This window comes from Vicia villosa, linkage group LG3 (assembly GCF_029867415.1).
Source record: "Vicia villosa cultivar HV-30 ecotype Madison, WI linkage group LG3, Vvil1.0, whole genome shotgun sequence".
NCBI classification, from domain to species: Eukaryota; Viridiplantae; Streptophyta; class Magnoliopsida; order Fabales; family Fabaceae; genus Vicia; species Vicia villosa.
In genome coordinates, this window is record NC_081182.1 from 57,197,811 (window position 1) to 57,216,530 (window position 18,720).

At 34.7% G+C, this 18,720-nt stretch overlaps 3 protein-coding genes and 1 long non-coding RNA gene across 6 annotated transcripts; 2 read left to right on the plus strand and 2 right to left on the minus strand.

Moving 5' to 3' along the window:
* The first annotated feature begins 238 nt into the window (after nucleotides 1-238).
* On the plus strand, nucleotides 239-3,297 carry LOC131661544 (nuclear transport factor 2A). The gene is made up of 2 exons (XM_058931122.1): nucleotides 239-631; nucleotides 3,032-3,297. Exons 1-2 carry the CDS (start codon nucleotides 335-337, stop codon nucleotides 3,104-3,106), a joined length of 372 nt encoding a protein of 123 aa, XP_058787105.1. The 5' UTR covers nucleotides 239-334; the 3' UTR covers nucleotides 3,107-3,297.
* Nucleotides 3,298-3,857: 560 nt separating this feature from the next.
* LOC131661543 (uncharacterized) lies at nucleotides 3,858-4,811 on the minus strand. The gene is made up of 2 exons (XM_058931121.1): nucleotides 4,550-4,811; nucleotides 3,858-4,424 (listed from the first exon to the last, which is right to left on the minus strand). The coding sequence occupies exons 1-2, from the start codon at nucleotides 4,679-4,681 to the stop codon at nucleotides 3,984-3,986; spliced, it is 573 nt and encodes a 190-aa protein (XP_058787104.1). The 5' UTR covers nucleotides 4,682-4,811; the 3' UTR covers nucleotides 3,858-3,983.
* An 818-nt stretch (nucleotides 4,812-5,629) lies between these two features.
* Nucleotides 5,630-13,779, minus strand: LOC131661541 (calmodulin-binding transcription activator 4-like). 2 transcript variants are annotated; one of them, XM_058931120.1, is made up of 14 exons: nucleotides 13,647-13,779; nucleotides 13,440-13,517; nucleotides 12,936-13,067; nucleotides 12,701-12,816; nucleotides 12,499-12,587; nucleotides 12,119-12,164; nucleotides 11,455-11,875; nucleotides 10,309-10,460; nucleotides 10,029-10,119; nucleotides 9,714-9,934; nucleotides 8,362-9,041; nucleotides 7,123-7,708; nucleotides 6,618-6,911; nucleotides 5,630-6,052 (listed from the first exon to the last, which is right to left on the minus strand). In XM_058931120.1, exons 2-14 carry the CDS (start codon nucleotides 13,453-13,455, stop codon nucleotides 5,813-5,815), a joined length of 3,084 nt encoding a protein of 1,027 aa, XP_058787103.1. In that variant the 5' UTR covers nucleotides 13,456-13,517; nucleotides 13,647-13,779; the 3' UTR covers nucleotides 5,630-5,812. The 2 variants fall into 2 exon arrangements, with proteins under 2 accessions (XP_058787103.1, XP_058787102.1); XM_058931119.1 differs by having other exon boundaries at nucleotides 13,440-13,747.
* A 2,841-nt stretch (nucleotides 13,780-16,620) lies between these two features.
* LOC131655826 (uncharacterized) lies at nucleotides 16,621-18,341 on the plus strand. 2 transcript variants are annotated; one of them, XR_009299893.1, is made up of 3 exons: nucleotides 16,621-16,880; nucleotides 16,981-17,736; nucleotides 17,822-18,341. It is a non-coding gene; the product is annotated as an uncharacterized LOC131655826 (long non-coding RNA). The 2 variants fall into 2 exon arrangements; XR_009299892.1 differs by having other exon boundaries at nucleotides 16,981-18,341.
* The last annotated feature ends 379 nt before the right edge of the window (nucleotides 18,342-18,720 follow it).

Sequence of the window (18,720 nt, forward strand, 5' to 3'; positions counted from 1 at the left end):
AATGCATTTTAATTTTAATTTTTTATTAAAAAATTCCGCGTGAGCCAATAGTATCGGCCAACAATAATCTAATATATTGTTTTTAAAAAAAAAATTAAAACATAAAAATAGAAGCTTAAAATAAATAAATAAATATTATTTTTTTTTATATAAAAAATAACAAAAAAATTATTGAAAAAAAGAAAAAGAAAAAACAAGGAGTCATCGAGGGATTAGAGAGAGAGCTAATATTTATACTAAGTAGCCAGTAAGTCTGCGTGAGAGTAAAGCGTAAAACCAAATCCCAAAACAAAAAAAGAGATCATTAGCGGCGGCGGCGACTGAATCAGCATCGATGGATCCAGACGCGTTGGCCAAGGCATTCGTCGAGCACTACTACACCACCTTTGACACCAACCGTCCCGGTCTCGCTTCTCTCTACCAGGAAGGTTCCATGCTCACCTTCGAAGGTCAGAAGATTCAGGGCTCTCAGAATATCGTCGCCAAACTCACTTCCCTCCCTTTCCAGCAGTGTCATCATTCCATCACTACCGTTGATTGTCAGCCGTCTGGTGTTAACGGTGGAATGCTTGTTTTTGTTAGCGGGAATCTCCAGCTCGCCGGTGAACAGCATGCCCTTAAGTTCAGTCAGGTATTGCTCCCGGTTTCTCTATCTATCTAGGGTTTTTTAATTTTAGGTTTTAGGGTTTTTGTTGTTAACGATTTTTGTGATGGTTAGTGTTTTGGATTGATGATTTTGTTCTAATATGGTGGATCTAGGTTTTGTGAAAACTCAATTTTGTTAGGTATTGCTTGATCACAGTTTTTAAGTGTTGTCAATTTATTTGGTTTAGGTTTTTGATCTTGATGTGATATCCTCGTAAAGGATTCTGTTTGGTGGTTTTTTTTTTTGTGTGATTTAGTTGGATTGGATCTATAGTTTGTTTTAATAGTCTTGTGGCCTTGGTTATTTGCTAATTTGTTTGTTGAATGCTTTTCGATTTGGGGTTTGTTTGATTGGCTTATTTTAATTTATCTAAATTTCATGTTTGGGGTTTGTTTGATTGACTTATTTGAATTTATCTATTGTCATATTGGAGAACTTATGAAACAACTTATTACATATGTTTCAGCTTATTTTCTTAATTTTTCAAAATAGCTTATACAAACTTAAGGTTTCTGTGAAATTAATTTAGTTTATCTTTTGTCATAAAATTAACTTATATATGCTTATTATGATAAGTACTATTGCTATAAGCTGCAAATTAAACTTTTTATCCGAACACGACTTGATGTTTTTTTGTACCTATTGGAGTGAATATCCAATTTGCTTCCTGAATTTTGCTCATTACTATTAGTATTCTAAAATGATCATTACATTTGTGAAATATTAATCATGTTTGTCCCTTAGTTCTAAATGCATTTATAACATTACCAACTTAATATCATTATAAATTAGAGTCCTTGAGCAAACGAACAAAGACAGACAAAGAGATGAATTTGATTAATATATTGTAATTTTAGTGATCATTTTGGAAAATTGTTAATGTAGAGGGGAAGGGGATTATGTTGAAACAACACTACAACTTAATATCATTATAAATTAGAGTCCTTGAGCAAACGAACAAAGACAGACAAAGAGATGAATTTGATTAATATATTGTAATTTTAGTGATCATTTTGGAAAATTGTTAATGTAGAGGGGAAGGGGATTATGTTGAAACAACACTACAATTTTAGGGACTAAATGGGTATTTATTTCTTCTTATTAAGATGGATTTGTCTTATGTATATGAAGTGGATTTCTAAGTATCAATTTTGTTTTCTCTAGGGTATTTGTTTATTACTTCATGTTGCTGCAAATTTATTTGGTGGGGGATGTGTTTGTTTGTGGTCCTGCCAGTGTTACATTGCTTTCAAATCTCAATGCCACCATGCCTTAAAAGACGCAACTTTATTGCTTTGATTTGCTCACCAAAGTCTAATGCTAGTATGTATTAAGTGGTTCTTGGATAGGCATGTGCTTTCTTACTACTTTACTCATATTTTAGGACCATCCTACTTGTATAAATTATTGAAGTCTAAGTGGAGTATGTATGTATGCTAAATGTTGGAGTAGTTAATACTGAAAGGGCTAATGGGGAATAAAAAAATCCTCATAACTTTATTACTATTTTGGGAGAAGGCTCTAATGCTGCCTCTAGAAATCAAAGTCTGAGATTTAGTTGAGAAGAACATGGTTCAAGTAGGAATGTGAAATGATGGAATTATTAACTGCTGCATGAACTGTTTGTGGATGAGGATAATGCGTTGGATGTTGGATGTCTTGTACGACTAAACAAGATAAAATTAGAAATGATAATATTAGGGTAGATTTATTGTGAAAATTAGGCTTAGCCAATTTTTTAGTAAGGAGAGTAGACCAGATGGAGAGTAGTCTAAACATAGAAAAATTATAAAAGGAATTATCAAGAAAGATCTTGAGATTAATAAATTGGATAGAAACATAGTTTGATCTATGTAACTGACCCCACTTAGTGGGATAAGGTTTGATTGTTGTTGTTGTCCCCATAGACTGCCAGTTGCTGGAGGAAAATAGCCTGTGTGGTTCAGCACTAGGGTTGCTGTAACTAATTTTTATTTTTTTTATTTTTTTAGATTTAGCCAACCAGTTCCGATCCACATAGTGAATCGACTATCCACATAGTGAATTGACTAATCTGGTTTCGTGGTTCAGAGGGACGACTCACTGGCCAAGTCTTGTTTCCACCAAGAATTGAACTCGGGTAGTACCCGAACGATTCGTCCTTAATAGAAGCTCCTTTCACATTAGAGCCCAAGTACTTGGTTTGCTGTAACTGGTGTTTTAATGCACTTGCCAATTATTATTGGCCAAATAGAACTGAGATTGTTTGAGAATAGAGGCATCAATATCACTTGATGGTCATCAGTATCATTTCTTGTTCTATTTTTCTTATACTAATCATTACCTATTATCTGATCTTATTCTCGTTCACGACGAACGAACTGAACAACTTTCTTTTGTTCGCAGATGTTCCATTTGATACCAACACAGCAAGGAAGCTATTATGTGTTGAATGACGTATTCCGGTTGAACTATGCATGAAGAACATAGACTGATGAATGTATAAGTTTGCCTACAGCTGTTTTGCTTCAGACATTTGAAATTTAAAATTGGCTCTTTTTGGTTTGTGTTGGTATTTTTTTTCTTAATTGTGGCTCCTGTTTAGAATTGTGTTTAAAACTTTGAAGGACAAATTGTTAAAGATTAATGAAATTTTTGGGTTGAAAACTTTATACTAGTTCCAAACATCCATTCAATTTGCACCTAAAAATTTGTTTATGCATGTATTAGTCTTTATTATACTGGAGTTTTTGTTTACATTGCTGGTTTAAATGTTGGATTTTCTTGAAGTTTGTCTTGCACAAGTGGTGCTAGCCATTGCAAATGGTTGCTTTGTCATCCTTCTTTGATTAGTTTCCTTCTCTAAATATTCAAAATTTATGCAGTGACAATACACAGAGAGGTCTCAAATTGTCAACCTGAGCTTCATAAAAAATTGAGCCAATCCAAAGCAACTCATATGATAAGGAAATATATATTTTCATTTGATGTATTTCCTTGTCTTGCGTAGGCTTGTCAGTTAGGAAATATATGTTATCCCATCTGACTTTACACCACAAATTTAAACATATCCTTGCTGCCTATCCTGGTCTGCTTGAGTTCAAGACATACACTATTAGATCTGATACCTATTGAGTAAGTAAATATTACAAGATAAAGCAACCAACACCCATTAACACAAGCAAATGCAGATAAAGCAACCAACACCTAGCTCAAGTAAGCTCACACAAAGTGGAAATTGACCCTTTCCATTACAAGAATTCGCTTAAAATGTCCCTTAATTTACTTTCACAAATTCACGTTCAAGTTCAACCAATAGATGATGGATAATCATCCACTTAAAAGAAAATAACAAGTTTCATTCCTCTCCTAAATTTGGCACATCCATTTTAGTCATATCTGGAACCTTAATAGTAGAAGGAAGAGTCAGAGATTTATTGTTCTCTTTGTTATCAGCATTATGGCCATTATTGTCAAAGGCTTTCTCTTTCATCTCTTGGAACATATTCCCAAAGGATCTAAATGGGTGGTTGATTCCATCCTTGACTTTCATAATAAGTGAAACTTCTGATAACTGCCAAGCCACAGTGAGGACAATCATCACTGAAAGAAGACAATGAGTCACAAAATTCTGCCTCTTCACCTTTTTCACCTCTTTAACTATCTCATCATCTTCCTTTTCCTTTTCCTTGCAATCTCCACCATCCACAGTTTCACCTTCTTTTCCCTCAATTACAGAAGCCACAGGCGAAACTTCCGATTGTTTAACTGTTTCGTCTCTTTTAGACAATTCCAACTCCTAATTAAATTAAATTGAGCAAAATGAACATAAAATGTCTTGTTTTTTTTACCGACATCATATGACATATAAATAAAAGATGTTGTGCTTGACAATTGACACAGAAAGTATGAATTGCAAAATACCTGAGAGGCAGAGAGTAGTTGAGAGAGAGTTTGTTGGTATTGAGTTTCGTGGTCTTTAAGGTTATGATAATTGTCGTTTATATGTTTCTGAATAGCGAGGTCGATGAGCTCAAGCCTCCGATCTTGCTCCATGTTTGGGTGAGACTCACATCCACCGCTAAAAAGTCTATTTTATTGGATAAAAAGGAACAACAAACACTCAAAAAAGAAACGTGTCCACTTGGCTTTCGGTTTCTTACTCCAACTTCGGAAGTGGGATCCTTTCCATCAATTATTATGTTTCTTTAGCCAAAAAAAATAAAATCCTATAGGACTTTTATAAATAATAATAATAATAATAATAATTGTTTAGTATATTTTAATGTTTATAATGCTAAGATTATAATGTTACTGAGTCTGTCTCAAAATAAGAGTCTTTAATTTCTCCTAAAATAAGAGTTTTTTTTTAATAAACTGCATAAACTTATATGACCTTAATCATGTAAGCAAGCAATGGTACTGCAAATCTTATTCTCTTATCTTATTTGTTCATAAAATCTAATAATACCAATTTTACAACTTTATTTATGTTGATGATATAGTCTTGGCATGTAATGACATTGCAAAAATACAAAGGGTTAAAGCTTTCTTGATCAATGTTTCAAAATAAAAAAACCTAAGATACTTTGTTGGATTAAAAATTGTAAAGTCTGATCAAGAAATTCTTCTAAGCCAAAGAAAGTACACTATTGACCTTCTTGAAGATGCATGCTTTATTGCTACTAAACCTGCCATAACTCCATAGGACATGTTTCTAAAACTTCATAACCATAATTCACCTCTTAATGAATATGAGGCCAAACTTAGAAGGCCCTATTGGCAAACTAAATTATTGTAGTGCCATCAGACCTGACACTTCTTGTGTTGTCGAACAACTTAGTCAACGTGTTTCCAAACCTCGACGTATACATTATCTCTTTTGCTGTCCAACAACTTAGTGAATGAGTATCCAAATCTCGACATATACATTATCAAACTGCTACCAAAATCTTGTTTCTCGGAGAATTAACATGGTTACTCTATTGATTTTGAAACCCTATCTTATCCACAATCAAGCCCATTTTGTACATATAATAAAGTGAAAATGTCCATTGCCATATTCACTATATACAACCTAGACTAATTTACAAGCAACAGCTTCAAAGGTATACATCCAAATACATGAACTATATACGAACAGTAAAGCTAGAAACACAAATAAAACAAGGAAGACTAGAGTGTTTCCTAAGAAAATTGATATAAATCATCATCTTCAATAATCCAAGGAACCTCTACAGAAGTTGATACCGGAGTTTCCCAAGGAAATTGATATAAATCATCATCTTCTATAATCCATGGGCCCTCTATAGAAGTTGATAACTGAGTTTCCAAAGGAAATTGATATAAGTCATGATCTTCAATAATCCAAGGACCCTCTACAGAAGTCAATGACAGAGTTTCATCATGCCTATTGCCATGATCAGCCTGTAAGATAATTGATAAGTTATGCATAGCTCAAATTGGAAGAGCTCTCAAGTAAACAATTTTGTTGCTCTGGATGTTTATCTAATTCCTGATGCTTCATGAGAAATGCTAACAATGCATTATAAGAATTAAGAAACTCTTTTAGTTTATCTTACTTCTATTGCGAGATAAATTCTCATACGGGTGCCACTAACAAATAATGAATTCATGTTATTAAATGAGAGATCAAGATCAGCATGGTGTTTTACTTAATAACATGCAGAAAGATAATATATGAAGTTCTGGCATGAGTTGTGCTAGCAACATTCATCCTAACACTATCTTTTCAATATCCCCTTTCTTATTGGATGAAGGGCCCGTTTCGAATATGGTGGAATCCATATGTATTTCAACCAATAAAAGAGTGTTGAAAAGAGTGTCAGAGTGAGTGCTGCTAGCGCTCCTCTTCATTGACATTACTCATCTTATTTCTGAATGCAAAAAAGTGGGATTAACTAAAATAACTGAGATATTAAGTGAAGGGATCCAAGTCCCATATTTTTATTTTTGCTTTTAGCCTATATACCTTGACTTGATCATGCATCTGAAGCAAGCGATTATATTGCTGACGAGCGCGAGCAGATGGGACCATAGAATGCACCCGCGCCAAAGCCTTTTTAATTGATTCATGTACTTTCACTTGCCTGAACACCTTTAGAAAATCTTCATCATCGCTTTCTTCTTTCGAATCTATTTCCTCTGGAGATCTTCGCAAACCAACTTGTTTTCTCCGCCACCTTAGCACAATCTTGTCAAAGATTCCAACTGCCCATATCATTACCTTGTATTGCTTCCGAGCCCGGTAGCCCCGCACATGAGCCTGCCCAAACAATTTTTTTATAGAAAATATGAGGTTAATTTGAAGTTCTTGTTGCGGTGTGATACGTGCATGTCATCTCACTCTCTCTCAATCACACACGCAGACAAAAACAATTTTATTCACTTTTCAAAGCATCATTGCTGATATCCACATATAAAGCTCTCAGAATTCAATGTCTTAAAAAATGTAATAGTAACATAATATCTATTACCTGTATCTTAACAACTTTATGGCGCATAACTAAGAACTCTCTGCGACCTTTCCGACCTCGATATTTCTTCTGAATTGATAAGGCAGCTGAATTGTAATCACGTGCACATTCTCCCTCTCTACGTTTTCTGAAAGAATGTGCACGAAAAGCAGTCTGTATCCGTGCAGCTGCCTGAGTTGCAATTCTGTAATCACGTGCACTTTCTCTCTCTTTCTGTTTTCTGAAAGAATGTGCGCGAAAAGCAGCCTGTATCAATGCAGCTGCCTGAGCTGCATTTCTAACAGCACCCAAGGTTTTTTTTAGTGAAACCTCGTCATCACTGGATTCAAGATATTTATTAGACACATTGCTGACAGTTAACTCAGCTTCAAGCTCAGAAGAATCTTTAGAAACTTCACACTTTTCCAATGTGAGGGACGACAAATGACTTGTTAGATCTGCCTCTGCAAGATAACCTGCCAGTCCCTTGTGGTCATTGCTGGTAGCAATAGATGCAGCAGTTAAACCATTTGGATTTTGTGAAGTTGGATCTGTCACTGCTCCAGCAGATGCGCCGGCAGCGATAAGCGAAGCAGCCATTTTTTCCCTACCATGAAATAAAATAGTTTGTTAGTACAATACAATATCCAGAACATTAAGAATGGAACAACTAGTCCCCAAAGGTTTCTTCTAAAAGCAGGATTTTTAATCATGATTTGAATGTCATTTATGACAGAATCTGGTTTGAAATCATTTGATAGTCTGAGAGAGAAATATAGGTTTTCATGAGAATAATAGATCATATGGAGGACCGTCAAATGAGACAAAGAAAACTACAGGATAAACCATAAACACTATGATTTAAACGACCTTCACAAAAATTGAGATTTTGACATTACACAATGTCAGTATTTAATTAATGTAACTGAGCTCATATGTTGCGAAAAAACTTTTGTTGTTCAAATAAAACTATGCATTTGCTATGATTGATTAAGCTTTATATAAATCTTCAGTGATTACTGAAACCTACTCAATAATTTCTGACACGCGAGGCATTTTATTATACGTGGGCATAATTTTTATAACCTATCAATTTCCAGTATTAAGACAAGCTTAGTTTCTCCACCATGTTCTCTTTCCTTGTATAAGCACTTCCTTCTCCCAAAGAAAAAGTAAAGGATTCTAAACAAAGTTTATTAATCATATTTTGTTTGAAACCTTGAAGAAATGCTTACTATCAAAATCTCAGCTTTCCATTACCTTCCAAATCGTGCAGCCCAATGAAGGGCAGTCCAACCGTTGATGTCACGGAAATTAACAACCACGCCATAACTGAGAATGGGGTTTAGGGCCCACTCGAAACCCAATCCAGAAACCATGTGTATAATCCCTTGCTCTTTGCAGGACAAAGAACAGCCTTCCCTTTCATCTCGTTCATTGGATCTGCAAGAAAGCCAGTGCTGCAGTTTATCCTTCAGCAGCTCTTGAAGAAGCCAATCAATAGTACCGGATGAAGTTCCATTGCCAACTAGGATGGCATCTCTAATATGGCTCCATGAATCATCATCTACTTTCTGATCCGTTGAAACATGACTTCCAGATTCTGTGCTGTCATCCTTCGTAGTAGAAGCAGAAAGGAGCATTTCTGCAAATTGAACAAGTAATAACAGCTCTTCTGGACTTCTGGCGGCTTCTGTTTCCAAAATATTACAATGAGTGCAACTATTGGTCTTACTACGAAACTCAAACTCTTTGATTTCACTACATGGTTCCTTATTTCCGGAAGTAATGCATAGAGTAACCTTTCCAAGAAGATTGGATGGCGCCTCACAACACATTACGCCATCCTGAATCATTTCAGCAGGAACTTCAACATCACCAAACATACAAGCCCATGTAGAATCTGAGGAAGGGCAGAGAAAGGATCCAATAATGATCACCTACGCATGGAATTTGGGAGTTTAGGATTCAAAATATATGCGGCATCAATGGCAATAGCATCTGTATCATATCATCCCGAAAATTGAAATATGGGTTAATAGTCATTTGCCCCCCTGCAATAGTAGCGATATTCGGTTTACCCCCTTTTTAAAAAAAAACTTTGTATTACCCCCCTATAATATTAAAATTGTAAGTCTTTTGCCCCTTAAGAGGGAAAATTACCCCCCTGTAAAATATATTTTTTTGATTTTTCTCCCTGGTTTTTACACGTTTAGGGGGGTACCCAAATATTACAGGGGGGGTAATACAAATTTTTTTTTTAAAAGGGGGGTAAACCGAATATCGCTACTATTGCAGGGGGGCAAATGACTATTAACCCTTGAAATAATTATTTTGGAGAGGAAACAACTTATAAATAGTTATGCAAAGAGCTTTCATGACATTTCCCAAATTAATAATTGCATTATATACAAATAACTCTCATATATATCAATATATGTCAAACATGTTGTGTATGCACTTCAGGAACCAAGTAAAGCTAAGAGGAAATACCAATAAGATTAATCAAAAGGAGTTATACTTCCATCATTTAGAAGATAGAATTTACTAATGCACATGAGTCATAAATCATTATACAGAGCCCAACATAGTAGGAATAAAAAAGAGCCAACCTTAGTTGCCTCAGCGGCATAACAATATTCTGGGGAGACAGCTGTAATTTTAAATTTTTGTTTCTGTCCAACAGTCAAGCATGCATATGCATCCCGAGGTTCCTGAATTAGGCTTTGGTCAACCAGTCTTTCATAGTAGTCATAAGTAGTTCCTTGAGTTTCGACTGAAGAATATGGAAAAAAATTTACTCCGCCAACATCTTGAGTAAATGCAAAGACAGCTGATGATATAGAATATGAATCAGAGGAGAAAGAAGTTCCATTATGCGTCGAAAAGTGAAATTATCAAGTTATTAAGGTTAAAGTAAGCCATACAGTTCTCATTGTTATTACTGTTGGGGTTTAGCCGGTAATTGGTTTCCTGGTTGGCGATCATTTCTCTTCCTGAGGAAGATAGTGACTTTTCCTGTTTCAAGTATATGAATTTTATTCTTTATAAGTCATAGAAGAAAACTAAACATCAATACTATTTAAACAACAGCTGTAAATAACAAAGTGGTTTTAAGAAATGCATAAATATATAAGTTATTTGTAAATTTAACAAAAATAAATTACAGACACTTTACAATGTGAAATATAGCTTGGCAGTACTCACATTTTCAGATGCCTCGAAAGTATGTTGTTCTGGTAACTTCCTCCCTGATGAGAACTTGCGTGTTTCCAGCATCTCTGTCCAAGATAAGGTTTGTTCTTGCCCACCAGGGCAATCATGGTCAAGCAATTCTTGATAATGATTACCACTTCTATCTACAGAAAATGCATAAATATTAGAAGTTTTTCTTTCCTCTCTTTATGGTTTATGATGTTTAATAACAATGAGAGAAAACAAACTACAGAGCATTTTTGTAGAATAAATTGAATCTGATCCATAGCATAATGTGACAGTGGAAAAAATATTTAATTGATTAGAATGGATCAATGATTAATTTGCAATGAAATGCTGCAATTATAATTTTATTATAACCAGACTATTTTTTAATGTAACTTCTCATGCACAAATAAATATAAACTACTTTTTCATTTAGTACATAACGTATTGATTTATCCATATTAAATACTTAAGACTATTTTGCATGGTTAATCTATTTTAACTAGGATCCCTTTGACTTCCTATTGGAGTGATTCCATATACAGGAAACATAATTGCGAGGCACAGTCAGTGTAGAACCTCTCTTTTTCTTGCTTACTTGTTCACAATATGTGAATGGGAGCTTTGGTGTGACCGTTGGATTTTCTGCGGTGCGACTGGAGAGCATGGATTCAAGCCGTGGAATCATCCTATACTAAATTTCATGGTAAGGCTGTCAAAAATAGATTAGCAATGGACCCATTATTTTCTTGGACCTTGCTATAGTGGTATTTCTATAGCAGCAAGTTGCCTCCTTTTTCCATTTGTTCATATTTGTGTCCTAAAGGTCTTTTAGATTTACATCAACAATCGGAATATACTGATTGGAGAATTAGGTTTCACCTAGAGAAAAATCAACATGCAGAATGGTGGCTCTACCAAATAAGAAAATTCATGGCTATGATAGCCTCAGACAACTTAAAATTAAATAAGCAGCTATGCCATAATATTAGGTCAACAGTTATAACTTAAAGCTAATTAGCTTTGAGGTTGGAAGAAGCCTTAACATAGGAACTAACTAAAATGTTTGACTAAAATAAAACATGTAATAATTGAACCCGCCACCCCCAAAATAACGTACTAATCTTTATCATGCAAGTTTGTTTAAACTACCTTTTGCTCCATTATATCCCTCGTATGGTTGTTTATGATCATCTGGTCCAGAGAATGCAACAGAAATTTCATGTGGTATTTCATGCTCACTATAAAAGGGACAAGTTTCTTTGAAGCTGTCCTCGTTCAAACTTAACTGTTCCTCCAACTGGCGCAAAGTTTGTGCATCTGTTTTCTCCTTCAAACTTAACTGTTCCTCCAACTGGCGGAATGCATGTGCATCTGTTTTCTCCAAGTGATCCATTCCATTATTCATGATACCAGAAGTAACTTCTAAATACCCAGGAGGGATGGAGAAATTCTGATTGGGTTCCCATGAATCACCTGCTATTGATGTTGTCTCAGGGTTTGGAGTAGTATATGAGCTATGAGTCTGGCTAAATGCTGACAATTGTGTGACAGGACTAGAATGGGATGTCCCCTGTAACACATGTGTGTAAACAATAATGTTAAACTCAAAGGAAGGCTGCACAGACTACGTATTCACACGGTGAATGTAATCAGGTAATTGTCATTCAGAAAGTTGAGTCATTACAAAGAGAAATTGATAACATAATTAATCAAACTTCTCTACAGAATGGGCACCTACTCCCAGTTTTCACATGTCTAACATGCTGCAATTAGAATAACTAAGTTTATCTGATGTCATGTTCTGAAAAATCACCTCATTTGTTTCTCTGTAATGCACAAAAACAACATGTTCATATTCCCTGTCAAGACAACAACGAAAGAGTAAATATAAACATCCATTACAACATAATAACATATAAATGAAAACATCTTCAGATTAATAATGCCTGCTGAAAACTGTTTTTTTACAATCGATATAATTTGATTTTGGTAAAAAATATAAGTGTATTGTATCTTTATGCATGTTTTTTATACAAAATGTGCAAGTTTTATTGTGTTTCAGAGGCAACCGAATTTTATCTTCATCAAAATTATAAATGTTCCAAACAATTTTAAGTCTATTTTGAAAGATACAACATATAATAATAAACTTAATAATATGAAGGGTTTGTAGACAGCTAATAATTAACTCACGGGTTCAACATCCAATAACTTCGCCTCCGGAAATTAGGGTTCTCTGCTCCATGTGCATAGTAACAGTTTAGAGCTTCAACATTTCCAACCTAATAGTGCAGAACAGTATGATCACTCAGATTGAGAAAATCAACATATAAGATCCCATATCAAAACAAATGTTGTCACGAAAGGTATCAATAATATAGCAATGTTGGCGCACCTTAAGCTTTTCATGTCCTTCAGCCACAGTTCTTCCATCTTTTTTCTTCCGCCAATTATGACCATCCTTTCGAAAGAAACGCATGACTCTTTTATTAAACAGATACACCGATCCATCTTCCACAAAAAAAATCACCAACATTAGTCACAATCAGTAACCATCACGAATAACCAGACAAACAGTCACTAAAAATCTTTCATCAATTTAAATACATAGAACAAGACTGTTAATTTACCGCGTGGCTGGTTAACAGGAACATCAGTGAACCCACGCAATTCGTGATTCTGCAAAATGTAAAACACTTCTATAGGCTTGAGCCATCTTTTCTTAGCTTCTTGAAACAGATCATCGATATTGTATTGCAAACCTGCCATCACAAATCGAAAACCTCTCGTTAGAGCAATAATTTAGAACTCTACATATCCAAATTGATCAACTGAAACAGAAATTATGTCGAAAATCGGGGCCACACACAGTGACCACTAGCTAAGAATATTGCATAAAAAGGACAATATTAATTAAGCAAGCTATGTAGCAATAAATTATTTACCAAACACAGGCATCAAGTACAGTCAGAAACTAGCAATAATTCAGAAAAATTTACACATAATTTCAAATTTTCAATCAATTGAATTTGAATTCAAGTAAAGTAAATTCATGAAACAAATCACAGTAAAATTGAATAAAACGAGAGTAATCAATGAATGATAAGGAAAGAAGAATATATATTTTTTTTTACCAGGTAGCATCGTCATTGATGATGAAGAAGAGGAAGAAGAGTGTTAGAAGTTGAGCATTTGAATCCACGCGTTTAGAACTGAATAATAAATTAATAACACAGAAAAATGAGATTAATTTTGTGTTTAGCTTAATCAGTAAACGAAAACCTAAAGGGATTAATTAAGAAGTTGAAGAGATTTGGTTGGATTAAAATTAAACAACAAACCAGGAATTCAGAGGTTGCAACTTTTTCTCACTGAATACTAGCTTTGGATTAGTGGAATATTTAGTTTAATAAGGTTACGTTTATTACACTCAGAGTTGTGAAGTTTAGTGGAAAGCGCAATTAAAACTATACTAGTAATAAAAAACAAGTTGGTGACTAATTTTGTCGTCTTATCTAGTAGTATTTGTTTTTCTATACATAGTAATAAGTCAATTTCAGTCAAAGAAGCACTCTTATATTGAATTATTCTAGAAATGCCATTGTGTGAATTGGACAACTTTTCCAAACAAAAAGGCTCCATCGATTTACACTAATGGCTCTGTAGACGCATGTGTCGTGACATCTGTATTAACAGCAGACACCTCATCAACTGTTGTAGGAGCCTCCTTAACAACCACCACTACAATGAATACCTGCTCCTCCACATCGGGCACCATCACAGTTGCATCCTCCACAGCCGGTTCCTCCATAACTGACTCCTCCATAGTCTGTACAGGCACAACTGCCTCCTCCACAAGTATCTGCTCAGCCGCAAGTAAGGGTGACAATAGACTAGGCTTTAGAAGACCTGAGCCTGACCTACAATAAACTTATAAGGTCTGAGATTGGTCTATGGCTTACTACAGACGTTTTTTTAGGTCTGGCCTGACTTGAAAGCCTATTTAAAAATCTACTTCTCGTTAAGATTTTCAATTAATTCATATTACTCCCTTCATTCCTTTTTAAGTGTCATTTTAGAAGAATTTTTTTGTTTCTATTTAAGTGTCGTTGTTATAGTTTAATATTATAATTTTTTAATTATACCCTTACTTTCTCAATAACTCCACTTCACATTTTTCATAAAATTAATTATTTTCTCAAATTAGTTATTGGAATAAGAGAGAGTGTGTGCATAATTGAATTTATTTTAAAAAAATAAATGAGAGTATAATAGGAAAAATAACTTTAACAATCCACTATAGGTTGGTTAGGGATGGAAATATGCTAGGCTAGGCTTTAGAATGCCTGAGCTTGGCCTACAAGAAACTTAAAAGGCCTAAGTCTGACTTATGGTCTATCATAAGCTCAGTGTTTTGGTCTGACCTGACCTGAAAACTTATTTAAAAACTTGTATCTCATTAAAGTTTTCAATTAATCTATATTACTTAAGAAGCCTTATAGGTCGGCCTATATATACAAATATAAGGCGACTTATTAAGCATTTGTTCTAAGACACACGCGCGCGCGCGCACACACACACACACACACACACACACACACACACACACACACACACACACACACACACACACACACACACACACACACACACACACACACACACACACACACACACACACACACACACACACACACACACACACACACACACACACACACACACACACACACACACACACACACACACACACACACACACACACACACACACACACACACACACACACACACACACACACACACACACACACACACACACACACACACACACACACACACACACACACACACACACACACACACACACACACACACACACACACACACACACACACACACACACACACACACACACACACACACACACACACACACACACACACACACACACACACACACACACACACACACACACACACACACACACACACACACACACACACACACACACACACACACACACACACACACACACACACACACACACACACACACACACACACACACACACACACACACACACACACACACACACACACACACACACACACACACACACACACACACACACACACACACACACACACACACACACACACACACACACACACACACACACACACACACACACACACACACACACACACACACACACACACAACGCTTGATATTTTGTAGCGCCTAATTTAATAGCACTCTTAAAAAAAGTGCTATTAAAAAGGAAAAAACATATTTATAATAGCACTTTATGGTCGGACGCTATTATAAAATACAAACAATGTGATTTTGATAGCATTTAGTAAGAAAACGCTATTATTAAACCTCAGTAAGATAGCACTTTCTGAAAAACGCTATTAATATTGTACATTTAGATAGCGCTTTCTGAAAAATGCTATTAATATTATACACTAAGATATCGCTTTCTGAAAAACGCTATTAATATTCTTCACTATTTAAAAATAAAAATATTTATCATTTAGATAGCACTTTATGTAAAAGTGCTATTATTTTAGCCATCCCTAAATACTACTATGGAACTTAATAAATTAATAAAATAAAATAAAAAAAAAGCGGATACATTTTCATTCTTGGCGCACAATATTGGGGAAACTTTTCATTTTACCCCCTAAAACATTCTCTCCTAACTCTTTCCCTTAATACTCTTCCGCTAAATACTCTCCAAACATCATCTCTCACCAATTACTCTTCTCCGCCGAATCCACTCACACCGTCGATTCCACTCACACCGTCAAACCCAACCCACTCTATTCTTCTATGTTTCATTGAGTTTGATGATTAGCTTTAACTTTCAATATCAAATGTCAATTACAAGGTTAAACCTAACTAACACTAACATCACTACTACAATTTTGATATTTAATAGCACTAATTTAATATCGCTTTTCTCAAAAGTGGTATAAAATATTTCAAATTAAAACATATAATATAGCGCTTTGCTTATAAATGCTATAGATTACTAACCAAAAGCAAAAGAAACACTAATACATAAGTTTAATATCACTTTTATATGGAGCGCTAATAAAGGGGGTAGTCTTATAATAGCACTTTGTTAGAAAGCGCTATTACAAATCTTTCCAAAAAATAATAAAAAAAAAAGACGCACATTGGTCGCGTGTTCGATCCAAACTGACAACACTTTTTTTATTTTACTCTAACCAAATTACTCTAATTGATATTTCCCTTTCCTTTTAAATAAAAAATATAATAAAATATATGCACTATCAGAATCTCACTTTCTCACCTTCCCTTCACCGTACGTAGAATCACATCCTCATTCTCAAATTTCAATGACCATTTTCATTCTTTTCTCTAAATCTAGGGTTAGGAATTCAAGATCCGTATTCAATTTTAAGAAAATTTATGAAACCCTAAACCCCCTTTTGATTCCGATTGGAGATCCAAGAAAAAGATGAAGAGTACGACATGATAATTTCAGGAACTGGTATCAAGGAATGCATTCTTAGTGGTCTTCTCTCTGTCGATGGCCTCAAGGTAACCAACTCTTCGCAGAATTCCATTTTCTGTTATAAATTTGTTGTTACTGTAGTCGATACATAGATAGATCCAACGTGCTTGATTCGTTCATGTGTAGGTTCTTCACATGGATAGAAATGACTATTACGGAGGAGAATCCACCTCGCTCAATCTTATTCAGGTCTTCTTTAGGGTAGAATCAAACCATTGAGATTTAGAGGTGAATTCCTTTCTTTCTTTTTTTGGGCAAAATATGTGAGTTTGTATCTTTCATCTTATACATGATAGGGAATGATGGGCTCATGTGATCTATGTATCTGACTGCATCTGGTGGGAAAATATCTCTTTGTTCTTTTTGTATCTATGCCATGCCATGAATTTACTTGATATGATTTGATTTCATTAGTATTAGAAGCTTTATGTTTCCCTGATAAAACTTTTATGATCCTTTGCTGTAAATGCTTGTCCTAAGAAACCATAAAAGATGCACAAAGGTGGATGAGCTGAAAGGTTCTATCATTTACTTTTCTTGTCGTATGATTAACGTTTTGAGATTTTGAACAATATTATCTTCCAACTCATTGAGACATTTGTTGCATATAAAATCTAGTATTGTAATCAGAATTTTTCAGAGACTAACTTGAACCTTTATTATACCAATTGCTGATTTGAAAATGCATATGGTTGGGGAAAACACCTTTCTAAAACAAAAATCCCATCATATATGATTGATGCAATAAGGTGATGATTGCACACAAGGAAGTTGTTGTTCAAGCAATTGTTGTTCATCTATTAACGAGATTGTCAGATACACCATACCAAATCATCATTTTGTGCTTGGCTCTCGTTCGCCACGCAGACAGAGAAATCCCATGTAGCAACTTTACCACATCTTTTTCCACTCATGCTTATATACAAACATTTTTCACTTGTCTAACATCAATTTTCTTGTTGTCAAGGTGCTTCTATATTATGCGACCAACACACTGAATGCACGTATTCAAGAGTTTAGAAAGTAGGACTTTGTTATGCTTATCTAGTCGTTAGAAACCAGGCCTTTAGAAACCCGCTACTGCCAAATGATGAAAAGTATCTCCATGATGGTTGGTTAACAATGCTAGTGAAGGAGATGCATTTATCAGAATTTCTACCACAGGTAAGTAACCCATGTAACAAGATACATTTAATGAAGTGTTTCCTTGAGTATCAGTTAAGTTTATGGGTCTATGGACTTGTATAGGGTCTGTTCTCTTAAGCAGTGCGTCTAGATTAATCTTTAGTTCAACTTGGATTTGTGGTTAGCAGTAGGCGTCAGATTTGTGGTTAGCAGTAGGTTTAGTTTTCATTTCAAAAGGGTTGAGGTTTGTATCAACTATGAGTTGTTTAGAGGAAATGCATATGTAAAGGGTGTGAGAAAATGTGAGAGGCTATTATTAATTTTGTATAGACAAGTTGGTATGCAAGAGTTCTTTTTCTTTTTCTCTTCTTTGATGTTCAAAGAGACATAGAAAGGTAATAAAAGTGAATTCATAAGTCAACTTGTTGAACTAATTGAACCAATTACATTACACGGTGGTTACATGCAATTGGATGCTCAACTTGTTGTAAGGAATGTAACTGCAATATCTACAGATTTGGAATTATCAATTTCAATTAATTATATTTTTTTTAATAATTTTTTTTAAATATTTAATTGAAACTTTTCTGTGTGTTATGTTTTAATGTTTACTTGTTGATAAAACTCCGGCGTATTGGCAAGTTGCTTGTTAGATTATATTCATCCAATGGTAGAGGTGGCACACATATTTTGAAATATATATATATATATATATATATATATATATATATATATATATAT